This window comes from Silurus meridionalis, chromosome 9, assembly GCF_014805685.1.
Source record: "Silurus meridionalis isolate SWU-2019-XX chromosome 9, ASM1480568v1, whole genome shotgun sequence".
Lineage (NCBI taxonomy): Eukaryota > Metazoa > Chordata > Actinopteri > Siluriformes > Siluridae > Silurus > Silurus meridionalis.
In genome coordinates this window covers 10530555-10555965 of record NC_060892.1, presented here as the reverse complement: position 1 = coordinate 10555965, position 25411 = coordinate 10530555, and the positions used below count along the sequence as shown (strand labels likewise).

Genomic DNA, 25411 nt, shown 5'->3' with positions numbered 1-25411 from the left:
TCACTTCCTGTGCAGATGGAGCTCTGGAGGTTTTATTTACTCTTACAACTGGATGTGTTTTCCGCATTCCTCTGAGCACCCTCAGAAAACAACAACAAAAAAAACTAAATGCAAATGAGAGTCAATTGTAAAAAGCCTCTTTAAACCATCTGTGGAAATTCACTTGGGGCCATTTAGGCATCGGCACTCAGTCATTTTCATTATAGTGGCGCATATTAGCGTTTCTAAAAAATGCAGTTATCCTCATGCATGCAACCGACGCCTCTGGATATAAACACGTCCTCAAATATGACCTTCATTTATGAAAGTAAAATGTGATGTCTCAACTTTTTTATTTTTTTGGGTTCACTATAAGAAATGATAAATATAAACACAATTCATTTCATGTTTATTTGTATAGCACTTTTAACAACGAGCATTGTCTCTATACATATAAACACTATATAAACACTATAATAAATCAAAATTTATATCCAGATGTCCCTAAAGCAACATTGTGAAAATGTCCATTGTGAAATATAAGTATTATAAATTATATTTCATTGCCTTTATCTGTATATACTCCTGTTTAAAAAATGGTCAAAGTCAAGTCAAAAATGGCAAAATATAAAGCTTTTAATGGTCTCAAAAATAAACTGGTCAGGAAATTAGCAAGAATTAAGCAAATGCACTCATGAGACCTGTGCCACCATTTGCTTGTTTACTTCTGCTGCCGTAAAATGTTTTAATAGCAGCAAGAAACAGGGAATTTCATTTATATGACACAAATGTCTTTTTTGTACACAAAGGTAAATGAAGATAATTATTAAAATGCCTAATGTACAATTTACACACAAATATATGGATGTACTACATTTTTCAAAAATATCTTCCCAAAGGATATAATTTAAAAATTTCCAAAAAACATCTGTTGTTTTTTTTTCTTTTCTTTTATTCTTTTACAAGGTGATAACAAGCTCATAAGTGAAAGCAGGTACAGTAAGAGATCTACACTATATGTTTAATTCTTGCCAGATTTTCTCGACCAATGATTTGTTGTCAACAAACAACTCATTTTGAATAATCACAAATCTTTTTCTTATGTGTCCAGCAAAGCACAAAATGTACTGTTGAGTCTTCACACCAGAGCTGTCCACCCCATTCTCACTTAGACCAGCCTTGGACTTCAATCCATCAACAGATAGACAGTTAACTTATAATATGTAGTATGAAGTACTTTGCCAAAGACAAATCTTGCTCTGCATCATACGTCACTATAATTAATTACAATATGTGTGATTTGTTTTCAAACTCTTTGTACTTAAACTTTTACGGCAGTCATTATGACCTGAACTGTTGTCTGACCTACAGCATTTTAGAAATTTTGTTATACTTTTTCTACTTCAGTAGCAGATTGGTATAACAGAACTTAGAAACAGCTCTATACAAAATGGTAATGCGATGCACCAGACAGCAAGACAAAGTTATTATTTGTATAAAGGTCTTCTGTAAATTTCTAAAAACATGTTTATTGACAGAAGTAAAAACTGTTATAACTACATTTGGAAATAGACTTGGCAGGACTGCTCTGATGTGAAGACTCTACACAGTACATTTTCTTTGTAACGTATTATATACACATCTGAGCAAAAATAGGCAAAATGGCAAAATATTTATCTACAAATACAAATTTGATCATTGCTGTTTTTATTTACTCATTGAAAAGAAAAAAATATTCATGAACTTTGTGTGTAGATTTCTCTATAAAAAAATTTTCATCTCTGTGTTTATATCATAATTGCTTTATGTCCATTTATATAAAGGTTTTTATAGTAAGTTATCTACTGAGTAGTTTTATTGAATGAAATATTATTACAATACTCATACATTATGCCAAAGTCACATCAGGGAAACATGTGACTGAATTCTGGGAAAACTGACAAAAGTATCAAAATTTCTTCATTCTTCATTCTGGAACTTCACTTTGTATAGAATGCAGCCAGTCTGCCTAAAATGACTGTTCTTGTTAACGAAGCAGGATTTTCTTTCCCCATGGATGTGATCAGTTTAGGACTGAATCATCAAAATTTACACACTCAGTACAAATTACAGCAGATTAACCTGTAAAATCTCTACATGACCTAATTCAAATAAATGTAAAAGCACAGATGTTAGAAGGTTATATATCTAAAGGTATGTGTGACATGTTTTGAATTAAAATACATATTTTAAATGCAATTGACTTCTCACTTCTCATGTGTTAAACAAAAGCATATACAGTATAGTGGAAAATGTTAGAATAGATATGAAGGGAATTTCCTGCCATTTCCACACATATGTGATAACCAAGTAGATGACTATAGGTGACCTTTATAATTGTCTTTGCATGTCTATGCATCTCTGGCCTACACAATCTAGCCCGTCATTAAAAATTCATTTCAATTCCATGGAAGTTTAAGCCACTGAATAGCTAAAAAGTCATGCTATGACCTTCTCAGCCCTGTGCTTAGACTCTATTCTGCCTCACATGTAAAGCACTTTGGATAATACTCTTTGCCAGAATTCATACAAATGTAAATGAGGCATTGTACATGAGCTAAACATGCACAACTGCTTTGTCCAAACGTATGACAGTTAAAAAGATTACTGTAGTTGCCAGCACTTTTGTTCCCCCGATTTTAAATGTTTTATTAAGATTAATGTTCGCCAGTGCTTTTGGCCAGCAACATGCTGGGAAATTCACAAAAAAAAAAGGACTGTGAATTTGTCTGGCTTGAAAAATCAACAGTTACAAAGGCTTTTGGAAAACGCTTGCAAAAGTAACACATTTTCCTCACACCTCCACCTCCAAGTGGCTCATTAAAGTCTAAAATTGATCAATATTGGAAAAGCAGTACAATGTAGACTTCACTTGTTAAATTAACACTTACACAACACTCACAAATAGCTAATGTGGTTGAAGGTACTGTTTAAACCGCTACAGAATAAATCATATGTGTGTTGATGCATGCAATAGAGAATCATACATATTTCATACTGCATGTATATCATTATATATTTTTTCGGTCATGTATGTCATCATGTGAAGGCTTTAGAATCCTGTTCTTGGCAAAAAGAACTGAAGCATGGTGTGGACTTCTGCTGTTGTAGTGTATCTGCCTCGAGGTATAATGTGTGCATAATAGGATTTTCCAGTGCGTTACATTTATAACAAGTGGTTATTTGAGTTACCATAACTTTCCAGTCAGCTCAAAACTGGTTAGCACAAACTTTGTGTGTGAGTCTCAGGAGATCATCAGTTTCTGAAATATCAGCCCATCTGGCACAGATTAGAATGTCATGGTCAAAGCCACTAGGATCACTTGACCAGTATTCCCATGATTTAATGTGTTGCACTTTTGCCACATGATTAGATAAGTGTATAATTGATTGGTGAGTGCTCTGTATATTCACACACCCTCCAGTTTATTATAAAAACCTGTACATTCATATAGTTATCTAATGAGCAAATACTGTAACAGAAGCACAAAGCATAAAATCATGCAGATACAGTTCAAGCGCTTTAGTTAATGTTCACATTAAACATTTTTTCATTTCACAATTTTTTCTACGAAATCTGCTGGTTTGAGTATTTTAGAAACTCTGATCATCTTGAATTTTCACATACAGTGTCAAAATATATATTCTACCTGATTCCTCAAAACATAAATTCCTTTCCTATATGCTAGAAAGCTATGCTGAGAGAAGACAGAAATGTGGCACATCTTGGATTTGATCACAGCATAAAACCACCAAACCTTTGCACCATACTTGTCCATCCTCAGCTCTCACAACACCTTGTCAGAATTCTGACTTCCGCCCACAAATCTTTGACAACAGAGGGCGAATGCACTTGAGCTGTGAATAGCTTCTCATAGCTGCAGTTATTGCGTTCATCAGTCGTGCACAGAGAATGTAGGAATCTAAGACGATAAACAAGAGGACGGGTCAAACCTTCACTTCTGCCTCAAATACCTAATTTATATTCAATTATTTGATCATTAAGTGGCCCGCTGGTTTTGTCCCATCCTCTAAAAGAGCCATGTCATCAACAAATCTGACAGCACATGGCTTGATGGGTTGCCTTAACCTTCCTTTCTGCCATTCCAGATCCTGTTTGCAACACATAAAGCACACTTCTTCCAAAGAATAACAGGCAATATAATGACAGGTTCAAAGATAATTAATACACTAAATTACATGTTAAAACACAATGTTTTTTTGTACTCTATGTTTGCTGGTTATTAAAAGAAAATATTTGTCATGACACCATTATTGACTTCCACTTTCTTATTTTGTTCACTGCGTAGCTATAATGAGGTCAAGTGCACTCTAGATCTGAGCAGTTGTACAATTATAATTCATAACACTAGAATTTCTATAGAGAAGTTCACATTTATTTGGATTTACTTCATTCACAGGTGCTGACGTCTTTGTTCTCTTGTCATTGCTAATAGCATTAAATCCTTATCAAATTTTACTTTGAAGCTCTTTGTGCTAAAAAAATATCTTGGGAATAAAAGACAGGCTGGTCATCATAAAAACAAAAATTATTACTGTGTTCTTAATTATCTCCATTCAGCGGGCAGGATGTGATGAATCTGAATTAGTTTGATTTTAAAAAGTCAAGACAAAAGGCAAAAGGATATAAAGATTTGACTCTGAATAAAAGAAAATGACATTTCTAAAGGTTCCTTTCCAAAACATCCTTTCTTTCTTTTTTTTTTTTTTTTTTTATCTTGGGTTTAAATGAATGCCAGACTGCCTGATTTTATTTCCATTTTTTTATTTCAAAATGATCTACTTTTAAAAGTGACTTCTAGTCTTTTTGCCTTCTAATCTTCTTCCAGAATGATCTAAGTGCTCTGGGTATTTTAAAACATACATGGGCTTTATAATGTGAGATGGTAAGTGATGTAATTGGAGGACTAATTCAGGCAACAGCTGGTAGGTAGAAAAAAAAAAACGCTGGAGATATACAAGCACTTTAATTGAGTGTATAGCTAGAGGTTGAGCTTGTGGATCTCTGGTAAATTCAAATGGGCTTCTATAATGTATCATGTACAAACAACTGGTTTGACACAGAAATAATTCCTGTTTCTTGGAAAATCTGCCATGAGGTAATGTCATGTCTGTATATTTACACTTTCCAGTTTTTTAAATCCCGTTTATATTAATGTTACTGTCTTATAATTAAAACTAATGGAATAATGGTTGATTGAAAGCCAGATTAACAATTAATAGTGAACAATTATCAAATATTCATTCTGGTAAAGATGATTCTGTTAAAGAATGCAATATTGAGAAGAGATAGACTCTGAGTATGTTAGCTAGCAAGTTAGCTGGGATGAAAGGCAGTTCCTCTGAGAGACGCAGAACCCCTGGAGTCTGGCCTCAGGCAAAACACGGGAAATGAAGCTCCACACAAATGCAGAGAACTCAGTGACTGGATTTTGGCAGTTCTTTCTTTCTTTCTTTCTTTCTTTCTTTCTTTCTTTCTTTCTTTCTTTCTTTCGTATACATTTCTACCTTATATATTTATTTTCAAAATTTTTTTGTATATGTAGTATATTTACTAAAAGTGTTGTGTCTGCGTTCCACCTCTGCCTGTTTGTGTTTTGACCTTGGTATAATCATGCCTTTTTTTTACCCTTACTCTTGTCTGCACATTGATGTCTGCAAGGGATACGAACAATTGATTCTCAAGTAAGCCCAAATACATCAGTTGCATTTAGAGAGGTTTATATGTCAAGTGGTATGTTATGTCCGTTCTTTTATCAAACCTTAATGATTGAATTTTTCCATTTTTATGTATTTTTTTATTTATTTGTTTATGGACAGATGAGTTGAAAATGGTCCTATCTATAATGAAACTCTGAGGGTGGTGGTGATGGGGGGCATGTCTAAAGCAACAAGAAATGCAGAATGAAAATTTATTTCAATGTTGTACCATGGGAGACTCAGCATGGAGTCAAATAAATGACACCTGACTGACAAGCTGGAAATATTTTTTCTGTTTAAAGAAGCTTGCTACAGCATATAAGTGCATTTATGACACATCCTGATGATGTTTTGACTAGTGCATTCATGACAGCTGGGAACTCAATATTTTCAGAAGTTCCTACTTCCCACCTCAGAGTGTTCCTGAGACCTCACAGTAAGCTAGGATTGTTTGGCTTCTGTATGAGTATAAAAATCCCCTGAGTAGCTTTTAAAAAGCCAGAAATTGCTGGTTTATTTAGGTATAAATGACAATAAGGTCTGTTGTTAGGGAGTGCTGAAGGAAATATTAAATGACTGAGTGATTGGCTGCTCTTCCCAACCTAAAGTTGATTATTTTCCTATAACAGCACTTCATGATTGGGTGCATTCCTTTATACCACAACAACTTTTCAGCATTAGTGAATTGTTTTAATAGACTTTTTAATCTATTTATAGATATGTTTCCTGCTATGGAACTCCACAAAACAGTCTGTTTTTTAAAGTAATATGGGATCCAAAATGCAGCTTGTCATGTTACAGAGAAACCGCAAACCCTTCCACCCTGAAGATTTTCCCATTTCGTAAAAGTTTTCACACAGGATTGAAGCATAAAACTTTTTATCCATTTGTAGCAACATTTTAAGTTGTGGAACATCTCTGAAACAATCGCTGATCCCTCAGCAACGTACATTTTTTTCATGTTCAAAAAAAGAGTGAATGCAGAATGTAGATTACAGTAATTCAGAATTACAGAGCACAGAATTTGGCTCTGAATTTCAGAGTAGGAATTATTCTTACCTGGAGGGCTAAAAGTGGTTTTGGGCTGATTTGGCTATTGGAAACTCCCCAGTTTTTACTTGCTCGTAATGATTACTTACTAAAATTAAGCCATAAGTGAAATAAACTCTCTTGTGTTCCTAGGGGTTTATGCTAACAATTTTATGTTAGCAGAACCTTTCTGAATGTTACAGTTGAAGGAACATTTGCTTTTTGCTGCCAAATTTTTAGTTGTAGGTGCATACAGCTAAAAACTCAATGTTATGTCTTGCTAACTTGGATTGTTGCATAGGCCAATTTCTTTAAAGCAGATATTTCTTTAAGCAAACAGGAATATGAATTCAACAACATTAAAACTTTTAAATAATGAAGAAATTTGTAACTGTTTTTTTGTTGGAAGAACATAAGAAGTTTCTTTCTACCTGCTTTTATTACTAACAGCTTTATCACTTAGATCACTGGTTAACTGTCAGTATTATGAAGAGAGACTACATTTTCCACAAGCCACTGCATTTTTCACGTTCCATGCCACATGACTTACTGCAACCGATCATCTTTCACTTATTCACTCATAGCCATAGTACTTGTGTATTTATACCTTTCTTTTCACTGTGATCTTTGCCTTTCATTTGTACTTTTATGATTGTTGTTGGTCGATAAATTTATGATTGTATTTGTTACATTTTCAAGTTATGTTTTATGTTTTATATTATTTAGTATTTTGTTTCTTAGTTGTCTTCAAGTATACCATATTTAAATATACAAGCCCTTGCATATGAGCCATGTTATGTGACAAACCATAATGAAATGCTATAATAAACAGAATGGTTTAGTTAATCACCACTGTATATACAATAACCACATGTACAATGACCAATTTCTTGCTTATTTAGACTGTGATTATATTTTAACACAGCATCTAATTCAAATACAAGCACTGAAAACTTACAATTCTAAGTAACTCTTGTTAAGTCATTCAATGAATTATTGCTCATTCAGCAATGTGTTTATTCTTAAAAGGTAAAAACACTCACACAGTTTTAGTCTAAAGGAAATATCGTTAGTTAGTCAGCATATATAGAACTCCAATTAAATAAACAAACTAGTACCACAAAATCCGGATGAAAATATTGCTTCCCAGAGAAACGCACTTCATCACCATATGAAACATATTGTCTGTTTTAAGCCAAATTGAAAACAGATTGAGCCAAATGTGTTTCTAATTTTAAACAGCAGTCTAACAGTGTTCTAGAGGCAGGAGACAAAAAAAACATATGCATACCTTTTAAAGACAAGTGTCACTGCAAAATTGCACCCTTGTTTGCATGACAGTTGTTTGATGACCGTGAGCCATAAAGAATTTATACCATCTATAATAAATAGTGTATTCATTTATTTATGGGAGCTTAATTTCAATTTCTCTTCCTTCTCTCTGAGATCTCCACATAGCCATCACAGTGCTCACAGTGAACAGACCACTGCAGTGTGCTGGGAATATCAATGTGTGTGTGTGTTGTTTGCAAGTAAAAAAAGGGAATTCATCTCTCTCAATGAACTGGCCTCCTTTTACTGTTTGTATGTGTGACTAACATCAGCAAAGAACCTATGTGGCAAAAGGACATTTTCTGATTTACCTAAAGGATGTAAATGAAGAATGTGCATGAGGATTAGGCCTACAGATGCGTACACCACCGGGAGACACAGCGAAGCGAAAAATAAATCTTAGCAGCACCAATGATCAAAAGAGCAGCCAAGAACCTCCATTTGGCCAACAATAGGGTGATATTTGTGCCAGTACAATTTGCAATGACAGCAGGACTGTGCCATGCATGAGTCATCTAGTTTTAATAGGAGAGACTTCAGCTTATCCTCATTGTACTACACATACTAGTTTAGTAATGACACTATACATCGATGTAATGACTAGAGCACCTGCCTACAGAGGTATCGAGGTGTGTTTTTTGACCTTTCCAAAGCCGAACGCAAACAGCAGCTGTGTGCAGATATTAGTGGAAGTGAATTATAAGGATAAAAGTATGCTTCTACACTATTGTGGCAAAAATAAAAATGCTGTAAAGATCTGATTATTAAATTAAATAATAATAATGTTAACATTTTGATCTCTTAAATTGCATACAATTTCCCAGGTACATCTCATAAATTTTGATAAAAAAAAAAAAAAATACATTTCAAGCCTCTTAAAAAACCTTCTATATTTTTCAGGAAGACTTTTTTCTCTTGTCACTTGAAAAAAATCCAGTGCTCAACCCAGGATCACAGGGTGTGAGGAGGGAATACAACCTGGATAAGATCAGTCCTACATAGAACAACATGCATACATACACTACCTTCACACACTCATTCCCAAATACCAGTGATGTATCTTGGCCAATCCACCTACTGGCGTGTTTTTGGAAAGTGTGAGGTGAACACAGAACGTGTCAGAAACCCACAAAAACATAAGGAGAACATGCATAAAAACTCAACACAGAGCTCAGGACAAAAACTGAAACACTGGATCTGTCATACTGCACCACTATCTTCTTCTTTTTCTTTCGGCTGCTCCCATTAGGGGTCGCCACAGCGGATCATCCGTCTCCATACCACCCTGTCCTCTACATCTGCCTCTTTCACACCAACTACCTGCATGTCTTCCCTCACCACATCCATGAACCTTCTCTTTGGCCTTCCTCTTTTTCTCCTACCTGGTGGCTCCATCCCCAGCATTCTTCTACCAATATAATTCATGTCCCTCCTCTGCACATGTCCAAACCATCTCAAATACTGCACCACTATACTATTCTCAAATAAAAAACATACATATTAATATACACAGTAATGTATCTTCCTTACTTTATAATCTTTAATATGCAAACTCCAAGGATGCGTTAAGAAAACTGTAAATTGTTACTTAAAAATCTTTTTCTTATATTTCATAAACATAACCACAAATGCATGCATGGGAATGTAAAACTGTCTAGAACCAACTGGGCTAAGCTAATTCTATTTTTCTTTTCTTTCCTTTTTTTTTTTTTTTTTACAAATTTTAAATACATTTGCTTATTTGCTTTTGACAAATGGCTAGATTTAAAATTATTTTTTTACGTTGGCGGAATTAAAATGAAACATGGGACAATTAATGGTCACAAAAAAGAGCACATCTGAGAATATAATGCAGGGGCTGCTTTCCTTCTACCCCAAACTGAAAATCTATCAAAAGACACTTGGTAACACAGCCACTGGGTATAAATCATTGCTGTCAAATCCATAAACTACCATTAGCACTGGAAATACAGGCGCTTCTAAACAATAAAGCTAAATTTTACATGGAGGGTTTATTTTAAAATACAAATTTTTTTAAATGTTAAATATTATTTTGACTTCGGTAGAACTACTAGAAAAAAAACACTGTTGAATTGTTCGAACAATAAGTCAAATGGCACTTACACTGTTTATCATGCTTGCTATTCAAAAGAGGCCCAGCATGATTATAGGCTTGAAACACTAAAATAAAAATATAGGAAGAATGAATGGTGTGCATTAATGTCTTGCAATAAAAAGAAATCCTGAATAAATGAACTGTGTCTGTTCCTGACATGCCTAATAGTTTAATGCCTATGCAATGAGACCCTGTAGTGGAATTGGTCTTGGCTGCACTATTCAGTATCATGACCAGCTATTATTGACAGTGGCAAAAACGTTTAATGACCTGCACATAATCTCTGTAATCTGTGATCTGGAAATTGAGCTCATAAAGAATGAATCGAATTCCTCATATATTCAGACGCACACAAGGGAAAGCGATGTATAGCTGACTCACGGGTGGTTGGTTTGTTACAGTTGTGTCCATGCCGGAAATATTGCGGATTCTCCAACACGGGAATACGACTCATTCCAATCACCACGGCATCAGGACCCGCGTCCAGAGTGCAGGGCGTGATGATTCCATGATTGACATGATGAAGTGGACTGGCGGAGTCTTCCTCCCCGCTGATCACTGCTACAGGCCCTGGATAAAAAAACAGGACATTTCAAATGCATTTCAGAGGAACAATGAAGACAATAAGGTTTGTGACAGTGTACCATTACATCAGCAAATAATAAAACATGACTGGGCATGTCTTTTGAAGAAAACAATGAACAATGGAGCAGTATAACAGTTCGACCTGATTTGGCAAACTCAAAATCATAAAAAAATGTTTTATATTTTGGTGGTATGTCCATAGAACAAGTTAATATCACTTATTTTATCACAGCAAAGAATTTCTTTCACGAGCCTTTCTTTTTTTCTCTCATGAAACCCTGATTGTCATGTTACAGTGCAACATCAGTGCATAATCCTTCATCATTTAGACTTTCCTGTCTTTCTAAAGTTAAAACAAGTAGTACAGACTGAAATAAACTAACATTAGACACTCGTTCCAAAACGTTCAATCCAAATTTACATTTTAAAAATCTATTTATTTAGATTGTAGACTTTGTCATGTCACATTTGACACAGTTTACCCAGGATAAAACAATTTAAACTGAGTTACCACCAATATTAAGCAGGCAGTCAGTTAAAAAGAGCGAACCACAAACTTATTGTGCATTAAAGATAAATGTATAATAAATCCATGCAATCTATGAACTCTACTTCCCAGAGCACACCTTGGCCTTGAAAAACATGGCCGCCCAAGAACACAACACTTGATCTCTGTAACTCTCTCTCACACACAAAAACACACACACACAAACAATCATTTACAATACCCTGATTTACAGTGTCATCTGGTTCATGACATTTCCCTTTGCTTAGATTATAGAATAAAATAAATGATAGGATTGTGAATAAAATGTAATAACTATGTACACTATATTATATATTAGAATCAGAATTAGTTCTACAGACCATATGTACCTGAGCATACTCAGTAATTTGTTTCTGGTTTATTAAAGCAAATCAATAATGCACATTTTCACATACAGTATTATTCTTAGTAGCATTAGTTACGTGATGCATGGATTTGTTATTTTAAGTATATTAGTGAGGGGAAAATAATATCTTAAAGCTGGAACAACTTTTAGAATCAGAATCAGGCATTAAACATTACTGTCGTATAATGTAATAACACTAACAAACACACACGCAGAGATTCAATTCCAAATAAAGTGACGACGGGCCTCCACCTCAGGAGCCAAGAGGGGCAAGCGCTCCGAACATAGCCATCAGCAGAGTGCGGAAGGAGCACGCTGAGGTGGCGCAGCCCAGCGCAGCAAACGAGGAGGCGTGGCGTCCTTGCGACTGGCGGCTCATCAGTGTCTTCAAAGCCGGCGAGGCGTATAAAAGCCAGCCGGGAGGACAGTGAGTTGAAGAACCTTGGGCTCGCACCCGCGTGGCCGGAAGAGACGGAAGAGACATTAGAACTATTACCCTTCCCCTTTACCCTCACTTATGGTCCCCAATAAAGACACTTAACCCCAATTTAAGCTCTCCCGTGTCTGTGTTCAGCCCGACGCGGCGGCGAGTCGCCACAATATGCTTTAAGATGACAGAGCCGCAAATCTGATTTACAAACAAATTTTCTCTGTAATACATAGTTGTATTGTTATATATTGTTTATAGTGGTGTTTGCTTCCAAAAATATGACACAGGTGCATGTTTCTCTAGAATATCTCACGCTCTTCCAACCCTTTATGTACTAGCTGCTAAGCTTTAACCCCAAGTGAAATTTGTATCTGGTTCTTGCGAGCTGTTAGTTTTCACCCAAAGTAAAACTGCGCTCCAGTGACTCTGCTATTTGATTGACTATCTTTCTCATAGACCATCCTGAAATTAAGTGCGACTTTAATGGAAAGTCCGCCCCTTCTTGGCTATATTGATTCTACCTTCCGCCTTTATAGCACCAAAAACCTTTTCAAAACATTTCCATGCAATCTGTAGCCAAGATGCACATTCTGATTCATGCAAACCCCTTAGGCACTCATCTATGTTTACTACTAAGCACACTGTAAACTGCAGCTTCTTCACATGGGGAAAATATGACCGTGGTGAGACAAACCAATTACAGAAAAACAACAGGAGAGTTCAATAAAAATAAAAAAAAGGAAGAAATAAAAACGTTCTTTTTTAACAAATTTAGCCCACTGGTATTTTTTTCCTGGAAAAAATGTTGGCAAATCCCTGCCTATTAATATGTGGTATAATGCAATTTTCAATGGCCCTTACAGTGTAAGTACTTTTTGATTGGTCAGGAATCTCCAGGAAGCTCAGAGGAAATTGCATGCCTATGGTTTCCTGCCTAATTTACATTCACTGTGATGCTGCATCTCTGCAGCATGTTGAGATGAGACTAGTCCAACTTCTCTACAGCACTCTGACCCTGTCCCAGTGAAATGGCAGTTCTACAGCACTTGACCTCGAACTGGTCACTGCCCCCAAGAAAACCACTTAACCCGAGTAACAACGTGGCACTCAATGTTTCTCTCTGCTCTCATCAGGGTGGCTTAAAAATTGTGAATCCAGCTCACAGAGACCTCATCCTTAATTAAATGGGGAAAGCAGCCACAAGTATTGGTAGAAATAGTGAATCAGGTCATAAATAAGTAAAAACTTGTGGTGAATTCTTTGACCTTAATTAAACAAGGGGAAAAAATAAGCCATAGCGGTGTTATTAGTCATGTTGTGCTTTTGAAATCTATACCATGGACACTCATGAGAATACCTTCTGAATTTTTTTATTCAAATGCCACTCTGCATTAAATTGACCTGAATAAACTAAAAAGAATATTGAAAAGCCTGTGTGTGTTTTTTTTTCTTTTCTTTTTTACCCGGAAAAAAGTAATCATGGAATAAGCTAGATCAGAAAGATTTCTTAAATTTAACTTACTCCGAATTCAAATAAATTAAAACAAATTAATGTAGTGTTTTGGTGTTTTCTAGGTGCTATTCATTTGCCAAAAACATCACCCTTAAATAAATGAAGAAATGAAAAACGATTTCAGTAAATTTGTTTCTAACATTGGTTCGTTCAACTTTATTTGCATAGTCTGAGGGAATCTCATTTTCAATTTTTTTGTATTAGTAAGTGTTAAAAATAATTAAAAGATTTATCTTTACTTCCTGAAATTGTGATAGGAGGTGATGTGACTTTTCTCTCTATTAAAGCACTGCCAGTGGTATAAAACTGTGGTGCATAATTTTTGTCTGAATGTTATTTATTTAAATTATAACCTTGTGAATGGCCTGAACTGACACTTTTTGTTTTCTACCATAACAATATGCCATTATGCAGTTATTATTTTTGTTTGTACATGCCTGAGTTATATCCTAATTAATTTATTTTGAGATGTTTCCCAAAATGCACAAATTAAACCTGATCAGGCAGTTATTAAGAAAGCTGCATACTTTTTTTTTTGTCTCTTTCATATTCACCAATTTGTTTAAGCCTGCATGATAGTATAAAAACAGTAGCCTCAACCAAATATCCTGTGGTTTCTTTTTTTGCATGATGTCTTTTAAAATGTGCCTCCTATTGCTCCTATTTATATTAACACACATTGTCTGTTAATTTAGATAATGAAATGGGATAATATAAATATAAACTAAAGACAATTATAATAAATATGCGACAGTCAACAAAGCCACAATATTATTATTAAACTTTATATATAAAATTTTCCCATTTGGTGTAATAGTTCTGTGAAGAGGTTGTTAAATAAAGATTTACAATCAATATGTTCATGTATTACAGTTTACTATTAGTGACATAAAATTATGTTTAATAAACAAAAGATTGTGAAAAAAGTGTAGAATGTTTTTTTTTTTTTTTCTAATATTTCCCAGAGGATACAGCACATTTATTGGCAATGCAGAATGGGTGTCATTTTTATCCTGAAATGTAAATATACATTTACAAGATAAATGCATAGGCTATATATTATAGTGTACAGTATTTTAAGCTTTACTGTTATACTAAATGTTTCTCTGTTTCCAGTTAGACGTCTTGGGAGGACATCAATATTTACCGTCTTTCATCAAGGAGGCCTCGGAAAATTTATGTTCTCTCCATCAGTGCAATTGTTCATTTCGTTTATGGCGATGTAAAATGCATTCGAGACATAAGGGAGGGCAGGGAGCGCATATCGGTTCACATAAAATCTAAATCTGGAGTGTGTGCATTTCAGCTGGTAATGGTTTGTCTCAGAAGTGTTGCGCAACAGCCTTAGGGGTGCTGTGTCAACGAGATGAATAAGACGTGAAGGTGAAAAAAAACGTAAACGTTTTATCAGATAGGATACGGTCAAAAGAAAATCAAAATGGAATTCGGAAAATCCTTGTTCATTGTATTAAACAGAGAATTAACCAATATCAAGAGCTCCATCTATGCACGTGTTACACTTCTCGAGTGGCATAGTTAATAACTGGCTGTGGGTCGTAAAATGGTAATGAGAGAGTGCTGACAAGTGTAAGAGTGATGTCGAGCATAAATAAAAAGAAGTCAAATCTAACTAAAGAGGGTTAAATATAAGTGTACACTTCTGGGCAAAAACAAATGGACCAAGCATTTGGTTTTAATAACAAATCCCGGGTCAGGAAATTAAACAAATAGTGTAGATCTCCCCCCTTGATGACTAGATCTTCCCCTGAATCAGTTTATTACTCTTAGCAAAGAGATTTCATTAACTGCATGAGGTGTAGCACATAACCAAATAATAATGAGCCTTCAAAAATGCCAGTGTTTCTTGTTTGTGTTTATTTTACTATTTACTATTTTAAGGATTTTAATCATTATTATGTTTTTACCTGTGTGTAAAATAAAACCCTATAAGTCAAATATCTTGTTTTTACCTTTCCACAAACAGTTAAATTAAATAATGGAATGGTGGCACAGAAGATCTCAGAAGTGCATTTGTTTCATTCTTGCTCATTTCCTGACTATTGATTTGTTGTTAAGAGCATTCAAGAGTTATTTTGATATATTTTTTTTGCCCAGCAGTGCATAAGCAAATTGCTAAAAATCATATGCAATGTGCATTAAATGCCCTGTAAAAATAGCGAATTGCTAGAAAGCAATAACTTTTTTTTCAGCAGGAGGGATTCAAGTCCTCTGCTTATGTCGGCATTAAAGTGATGGAGGTTATATTCAGGTGTCATCAGTCACTCGGCGGCCAGCAGTACAGAAAGGTGCTAGAAACCTGATAATACAGCATTGCTCTAGGCAGCTGGGTGGTGTACACCAATTGAGCTCAGGGCATTAAACATTTACCTTTTATTACCAGCTCAGAGGAAAGGAGAGAGAGAGAGAGAGAGAGAGAGAGAGAGAGAGAGAGAGAGAGAAAATTGAGATAGTAGTGCTGGCCACTGTAAAGTCACCATCGATCAGACCTCGGAAATGCCCTAAAACTCAGCTGCTCCATCAGAGCGGAGCAAACTCCCTTCACTGAGTCCCACTCAAAGGCCACCATACCAGCACCAAAACAACAAAACATATACACACAGGTCTCAGAGATTGCGTGCTTAAACTGTAGACGAATATGGTGCCGATGGAGCAATTTCTACAAATAGCAGGGAGGAAATCATGCATCAGGATTTTACATTGCACATTCCAAAGGCATAGTCAGGCTCATTCAATCAGAAAGCTCATTTTCACTGGTATTATCATTGGAATGTGTATGTGATCTGTAGTCAGGAAGGAGTGTCATTTCAAAGCAAGAATCATATCCTGTGAAATAATACGTTTCTGAAGCTTCTGACTGATTTTTTAAGCAGTAATGAGAACAGGAAAAGACCAGATACATCTTTCTCTTAGCCTTTAAAGGTGCTCTAAGGTTATTTGATGTTAAGACAAAAACATCACTTTATCCTTTCAGTATATCAAATAATCAAATATTTATTCATCACATAGCAGGCACTCACATGTTTAGTCATAAATATACGTAATACTACTATGCATGATTTTAGATATAATCCAATTGATTGGTGACAATTACACATCGACAATTGTCTCATTTTTCAAAAAGCAGGTACATGATTCTATTGTCAGAGAGCGCAAGTGTTTGCAATTTTTATATCATTTATTGTTTGTTCTTGCATCAGCTCTCTTTATGAATTTTAAGAATGCGGAATGTAGCAAAACTCCGTCTTCAGCAGTTTGGAACACTTAGTGCCAGAGGCTTCTACTTTGTTTCTTTAAAAATCCAGCAATTTCAAAAACCTAGGCAAACTTATTTGCCAGCTTTATTTTTTATTTATTTCATTGGGTTGAGAGCTTAAGCAGGTTTGTTCTATGTGTAGCACTTCTTTGGCATGAAATTAATCTGACTGCTATGCCAGTGCCAATCAAAACGCTTTTGGATGACACTGTCATCTTTAAAATTGTCATGATCTTGGATGCAGTGTACATCTAAAGAGAGAAGGTGTTGTGATGCAACATTTGAACCAGCAGCATGCTATGATATGCGCATTTCATGCTGTTATTACCTTCCACTATAAATATCACTTGAGGTTTTTGGAAATGAGAGCATATGCTACAGGCTTCTGGTGGCATGCAGGCCAAGCAGGGCATTTGTTCTTGATGTTCTCTGACTCTTTTAGGTTTGCATTCTGGCTGCTATTCGGGCAGAGAATCCTCTCTTTAATGTTAATGAGGCTAACAATATAGCGGAATAACAAATCCATATGCCACAGGAATATATAAATAATTAATATTTCATATGCTATGTATTCAAATGCAACTGAATTAGGACTGAGCACCATTAAAACTATTTTCTGTACATTAAGTTATAAAATAAGATCATACATTATTTAATATAAAATCCTAAGCATGGTTAGCTGAAGGTTAGTCTAATCAAATGCATGTAAACCAAGTTATAACACTGTAAAGCTCATACTGAAGTCAAGTGTGAGATCTTTTAGGCTCTGGTGTTGGCATCATTAACATTTTTTCTTGCGTGGGGAAATATAAGAAACTAATTATACCTCAACCTGTCACTGGGGTGATTCATAAGTGCGCACCTTTCGTGCCTTTTGTGCCTTTACTCCAAAAACTACTTATAGTACATTTGTGTAAATGAATCATTTGTAAAAGTTTTGTTAAAAAGGCACAGTATAGGGACATTAATGTTATTTTTCCTTAAGGTTCCTTATGTACAAAAGTAAAGACTAAATGAACGCTGTTTCTTGTAATCTCCAGGCAATGGACATCAAAGTTTATACAAATGTATAACAAAAATAAAATTGTGAATTTAGGGACTGGATCACAGTGTGGACCAGGGCTATCCACCATGACCAATGCTCAATTTTTTATGGGCTAAGATACAGAAGGTCAGGCCTGTGGGATTGAGTTATGAACGGCTTTGGACATCACTTGTCAGTAAGTGATCTATGAGATCTGTTGTAGAGTTTTTTGGAACAAAGAATAACAGCTACAGATGCCTGGATGACCGGATTCGCCATCAAATTCTAATGTCGAGAAACTAATGTCTGTGGAACGAAATGAATGAAACATTGAAAAAAAAATGCTGCACAAGGACTGTTTATAATACACTTTATACTAGCATAACTGTTAAAGTTACTTACTGCTAATAATCTAACCAGGCATATTTATTTGCCTTTTATTGTTTTGTTAGAGGCACTGCACTGTACGTGGACTTGCACACTGCTTAATCACAACAAAGATGAACATCAGTCTGTGAAAACATTCAAAAAGCTTTAAGTTAACATCCTTAACAAAGGCATAGGTCTTTAGCTTATATTGTGCTTACAATGCCTGACAATTTGGTATTTTGCTGGCAATTAATTATCTGACACTGTTTTGCAGTATTCTCTTCAAGATTCTCACCAATGTGCAGTTAATTAAATCATGTGAATTGTGTGTCTGGTAAAATAAAATGCTTCAGGTAGGAGGGCCTGAGGACACCAGTAGTAAATACCATTGGCGAGATAGATGAATTTAATTATTTATCAGTTAATTGTACTGGCCTTTTCAAGCTTTAACTTTAGTTTGATTTAAAGGTTATATGAAGTATTAAAGGGAAATATTTGTCCTTTCTAGGTACATTAATTGTAGTGAAATATGCATCTGTTTACTATCAAGCTCATGTTTGCATATTTGTCAGCCTTACATTTTATACAATAAAAAGTGATTGCAGGAAATTTCTGCGGGAACTGCAAATATTCATTAACAGGCACCACAACTTCACTTTCTATTTTAGCTTGTATTAAACAGATTAAATGTGGCATCCATTTTAAGTTGGCATGTGCCCACTTTTCATGCTGCTTTTGCTACAACAGTATGTTTACTGGTTGCAGGATCCTTCTCGGTAGCCAGTTGAGGTTAATTCTAAACTAGGAGCTATCCATTATTTGCTGATTAACATAGTAATATGCTAATTCATTTGCATACACTACAATTGTGCTACATTCCATCAGCCTTGTGCCTGCCCCCCATTTAAAATGACGCACAATTAGAAAGTGGTCATAATGGTCCCACAATCAGGAAGAAATGGTTTATTTTAATTTAACTCATTTAGTTTGCTAGATTAGACAATAGACACGGTAACAAAGTAGCTTTACAAAAGCCAATTCTTTTTTAAATGGTGGTCTGAAGCACACTTCTTAGAGTGACTGAGACATGATGCTGTCCACACTGTGTCTTGAAACTATCTGCTCTCAACACTCTATGCCATTTATTGTGATTGGTTTAACTTGTCAAATTGCCTTCCGCTTAATGTTTGATGGTGGTGCGGAAAAGGGCTGTTATGGTTAGTATATTGATATATGAAGCTACACTTTAATAGGAGTAGAGTGCTGTAATCAGCTCACCTTTGCAGTGCTTGCACTGACACCATTGCAAAAAAAAGGTATTATATCCACAAACAAAACTGCAATTAGATGATCCCAGTACCTGCAATTTTGGCAAACCTGCATCCCAAAAACATAAGATTTTATAAATGTAAAATCAAGCAATTCCAGACACCTGTAATCAAACCAAAGTGTGAAAATGACCTTGGCTGGAGATTGTTCCTTCATAAGACACGCTTCTTCCTCATGTAATGCTCTTATATCAGATCATCTTCTACAACTGGGACATACAATAATAGGTAAGTTGAATAGTAGATGACTCCCTTTCTGTGTTGAAATCAAATTGCATGTTGGCCAGAATGAAAGGAAAATAACTTTAATCACACACACACACACACACACACACACACACACACACACACACACACACACACACACGAACACAGCACAGCTCATACATAGCCAAATAAAATCTCCCAATACACACATGGCCTAGCAAGGTCTAAAAATACAGCTGTAGCAGATCCAATCGGAGAGGTGAGCCAGTGTCACGCTGAATTTGGGTTAGGATAATGGGCTCAATCAGTCGTCAGGCCGAAAGCAAATGTAATTATTGTTTGAGTCTACTCAAGTAGCAGTGCAGGTGGCTGTAGGAAGCATTGTCTCAGCATTTTTTTCCCTCAGAGGATGAAGCTGTAGTAAAAGATATGCAGCTAGAACACTGTAAGATTTTTAACTGGGTTGCACCAAGATTTTGTGAAGGACACACTCACACACACACACACACACACACACACACACACACACACACACACACACACACACACCTAAACCCTCAGATTTGCAAACTGTATAGAAGTGATAAGCAATTAAAAAATAAATGGGGACTTGTAAAAGCACATGAAGTTTGTCATAATCTGAGTGTCTCTAATCTTTAAATTATCACATTACTCAACAGCATACCGCAAGGTTTCTAGATCTACAAAGCTGATTTGGATGAGTCGTTTGAAATACGTACAGTCTGCTGTCAAGTTAATTTCATTAGTACAGCTTCATTTATTACTTAATCATACAATACTTTTTAAATACATGCACATTTGAAACAGTATATCATGTCAAAAACATGTACTTTTTTGATAAGGAAGGAGGTGTGTTCAAGATTATAGAATTAACTGTAATTAACCAAACTATCTAACATGCCATGCATGTACAAACAAGCAGGGCAACTTTTCAAACAAAAACCCGCCATCTTTTATGCATTATTTTGTAATGGATTGTTACCATCTAGAAGGAAATGACTGATCATAGCCATAGAGATTTTATTGATATCCCACAAAAGCTTTTTTGAAAAAATAATGGCAAATCATCAATCAGCTTCATGAATCCAGATGGTTCAGAAGAAATATGACTAGAGGCAACACTACAGTAGAATGTGATTGTTCATTACTAAAAATATTATATATTTTTTTAACATATAATGGATTTTTTATATCACTCCTCAAGCAAGATCCTACCTATGCTTTACTAATTTAGTATAAACATAATTACAAACAATCCAAAAAAGGAAAAAATTCCTAAAAAAGAATTATAATAATAATAAAAAAGTTTCCCTTGCAAGCAAAAAAGGTTCTCTTTAAGGGTCTCTGTAGAGCAGAGGTTCCTAGGTTTGATCAAAAATACATTATTAACCATTTCAAAATATCAAACCAAAGTGTAAGTTGCTAAAAAAATACAAACAATCAGGACAATGTGTGTTAACAGTATAGATGCATCACTGGTAACATAAAAAAAGAAGGTGATGATATATCCCCCCAAAATATTTCCATTGCAGAGGTTTAATCAATCACATGCCTGCTGCCTAACTGACAACCTTCGGCTCCAAGTAGGCAGATACTCACTGAAGGCTGAAGGCAGGGTGCTATGCAGTTTTGTACAGTATGAACCTTTCATAGGGGTCTTTAGGTTGATTCTTCGTTTGACACCTTTTATCTGTTTACCATTCAAATAGGTACAATATGATACCTAAAGAAATAACAGCAGTAGTAGAATTATAGAGTAAAATGACATCTCTACTGTTAACATTAAGCCCTTTCATTCAGTTGCAGTGCTGTTTTTAAAGCAGATCCGTCCTATGCAGAATCAATCACACAATCAACTAATATACTCCTTCCCACCCAGTAAAATGAGATGTATTGCCTCTATTGTCTAGCTAGCTACTATTAAACCATTAGCTGAATTGGTATAGATAGGTGACCATCATTTCTAGCTTCTTGAGTTGTATAAATATCTCACAGTTCTGTTTTTTGTTTGTTTATATTTTTTTATTGGTCATAGTAGGGAAGCTTTTAATTCATAGAGAAGCTGCAAATAAGTTTAGTACCTGTTTAAAGAAATCTGGACTTTTTCTGCAGGATACATGTTTCAAAGTCTTACTTCAACAGTTCTCATACATGGTTCCTGGGTGCTTAAACCACATCCTGACCTTCACCAGTATTGTACAGACTATTTTAACATTCAAGAAACATGTCAAACCCCTTTCTTTTCTTACCACATCACAGTGGTATATTGTATGACATTCATTATGATTTTCTTTTTAATTACTGTTTTTTTTCTCCTTTAATATGTTTTTCCTTCACCTGTTCAGTCTGTACCTACTGTATTGTATTGTTTAGCAATTAGCATTGAAATGAAGTTTCCTCACTTTACTCATACAGCTGTCTTGAGCTATTTTTGAAAGGCAAGCATACCCATGTAACTCCTGCATCAAAATTGGCTCTTGTCGTAGCGCTATATTTGGATCGTACTTCATGTGTAAGCTGCTTCAAACACAAGCATCTGTTGAATAAATAAACGAAAATCAATAGAAATAAATAAACTAGCATTTTTATCATCAAAAATGGCAAAATTCGAAGTCCTTAAATGTGCACTGGCCTATCTAAAAGTGCCACACAATAAAACCCACATTCACACCTTAGCCTATTTGTGGTGATATAAATATTCAATGTGGAGGCTGCGGAACATTGCCTCAGGCTTATCTGCATTTGAGAGAAAGCAAACAGCCCTCGTTTGCTGTTTCAATAAAGCCCTGGCCAGCATCCTTTTCTGCATCTTATTTTGCATGAACACCTTCCAGCTCTCCTTTGCAATCTTTTTGAAAGTTCTTTTTTTGCTATGCACAAACCGAGACAAATAACTGTATCATCTGACTGTAGAGTCTCTTACCAATGTGGCATCATTCCAAACCACTCATGTTTCAAAATAAAGATTTTATATCCACCGTCTTACAAGCAAGATAGCATTAAGATGCTACAAAAAAAGTGTGTTCAATCACAATAAATGTATAATTTTTTTAAAGTGATGTTATTTAAGTGAAAATAATTAAAATACTTGTTTAATTGTTGCTTTTCAATGATTAATGAAAGTCTTGGAAACTCTAATGCTGTAAACCATATTTGTTCTCTAGCAATTCTCAGTTTGGGGAAGTCACAGGATGTCTTCATAGGTGTCTTTTCTTCTCTCTTACACCAAGGAAAAATCGACATGTTTTGGCCTGCGAATTGATCAGGCCGTCTCACAAGTGGCTCCCTCAATGTGGAATGTCATGTAGGTACACGATGTACATAACAGATATGTCTGGCTTTTTTTCATGCTTGAATTATATTAAAATGTTTAAATATTGGATACATTCAAAGATAAATAAAATAAATAAAAATCATCTGATTTGAAAAATTTATTACAAACAAAAAAAAAAACATAGAAAACCATGTATTAAATTTAAACACCCAACTAAGCCACATTACATCAATTATTAATTTAAATAATGGAAACCAAAAAATAGCACAACTGTAACTCTGCCTTGAAAAGACCATTCACCATTTTGCCACTGACTTTAACAGTATCAGGGTTGTTAGTGTCAAACTGACTCATTTGAGTATTTCTAAGTTTTTTAGCTGATCTTCTTGGAACTGTAAAATTTACAGAGAAAGATGCAAAAATCAAACAAACAAACAAACAAAAAGTCGATAATCAGTTTGGCAGATGGAAATGCTCTATTGATGAGAAAGGTCAGAGGAGAATGGCACAGACTGGTTCAAGCTGACGAAAAGGCTAGAGTAACTCAAATAAGCACTTTTTACATCCTTGATAAACAGAAAAGCATTACTTCTGTCCACTGCTGTCAGCCAAGAACAGGAATCTATGGCTACAACAAGAACAGACTCGTGCAAATAAGACAGCTTAAGATTGGAAAAAAGATCAGAAAATGTTTTCTACTGTTTGTCAAGTATTCGGCATACAAGAACTTCAGGAGCTCTAAGTTGCCCTCAGAAAGCTTGAAAAGGAAGATCAATGTAAAAGATGAAATGGATCTTTGATGCAATGAAATGCATCTTGGCTTTTCATATGGCATTGCTCTCGATGTATTTAGAAACGAAATAGAAATAGAATATATAAGAAGCAATCGTGCTGTAGATGTGCTCTGAATAGCCACACGCTCAATGCTTATTTCCCAAAAACTGCCTCAAACACTCAGCTAGTTCCTTCTTTACTAAAAAGGGGACAAATTCCTTGAAAGATTTAGAGGGAGAGACAAGATGATAAGCAACCACACATTTTTTATTAACTATCCTGATTATAAAAAACGTTTATCCCACCTGCTCTCTGTCTTGCACATTTCATCTTTTAGTTTTCTGTGTAATGTTCATTAGAATACACCCCCTACCACCACCGAAGATCAAAATAAAGCAAATGAAAGCGCTTGGACATAAAAAAGTGCCAGAATTGTTCATGTATTCCCAGTGGAGGAACGGGCCAATCAAAAAGAGGTCGCTAACAATCAGAGCAATCCTTTTGTTTGATCCCCGAGAGAGAAAAGACAGGAGCTGGGAGCCCTGTCTAACACACACACACATGCATGCACACATGCACACACACACACACATTGTGTGATGACATCTTTTCTGTGATATAGAAAAAAAACCAAGTGAGATTCCCACCCACATCTGGGATTCAAACAATTAGAGCTATTTTCAGGATGCATTTTTCGTAGAGTAGTGCTCAACAAACACTACAGCGCTTGTGTTAAATAAGAGCAGTTTCGCATACGCCCCTGTGACAACGTGTCGTGTTCTTTTTTTAGGATCGCAGTTTTTGCGTTCAGAGCGCGGTAGATTTGTCATTTGTGTTTGCATACATACTGTATGCACACTAAAAAAGTCAATACAGGGTTATCCAAATGTCTGTAAGTGAAATGCGGAAAAGTATAAGATAAAAAAGCCTGTTATGTGGTAAACGCTGCGTAAATGTGATAAAGGAATACAGGAGCGTTAATTTGGAGCGTTATTATGTGGCCGTGTAAGCTATTTGACGTGTCCTATTTTTCTGTCCCAGCTGGGGACTGTTTTCATTTGATCTGACTTCCTTGACTGACATCTCAATTGACCTCGGCTGTGTCACCTTTTCAGCTCATATTAGCTTCTTAAATTAACTGGCATCATTTTCTAGGTTGAATGAGTTAGTTAACTACTTTTACTACAGGTGCTAATCATAGCTTTAAGTGCGAGCAGAAGAAAAAAACGATGAACTGTTTGAAGAGTCGAATCATAACGAATTAGCACTGAGACTTAAAATGAGAGAAAGAATTAATGAGCGATTAAATTACACTGGCCCTTTTAAAAAACGTCTCCCCTGTGCTCTGTAATTCAACAAGTAACCATCCTCTATTGAACGAGTCATTTTAATGCAAAGCATCACTAAGAGCCTTTATTGTGAAAAAAAAGAAGCAGAAACTTTACCACTAGTGAAGTGAAATTGCGCTTTATACAGTGGCCATAAGTTTTGTAAACAAAAGAT

The 25411-nt window shown here is 35.4% G+C and overlaps 1 protein-coding gene across 1 annotated transcript in view; it reads right to left on the bottom strand.

The window, feature by feature from the left end:
* ntrk3b (neurotrophic tyrosine kinase, receptor, type 3b) overlaps positions 1–25411 on the bottom strand; it is a 137512-nt gene that overhangs the window by 20593 nt on the left and 91508 nt on the right. The window contains exon 12 of the mRNA XM_046858434.1: positions 10598–10786. Coding sequence (XP_046714390.1) covers positions 10598–10786 — 189 coding nt within the window. The remainder of the gene's footprint in view (positions 1–10597; positions 10787–25411) is intronic.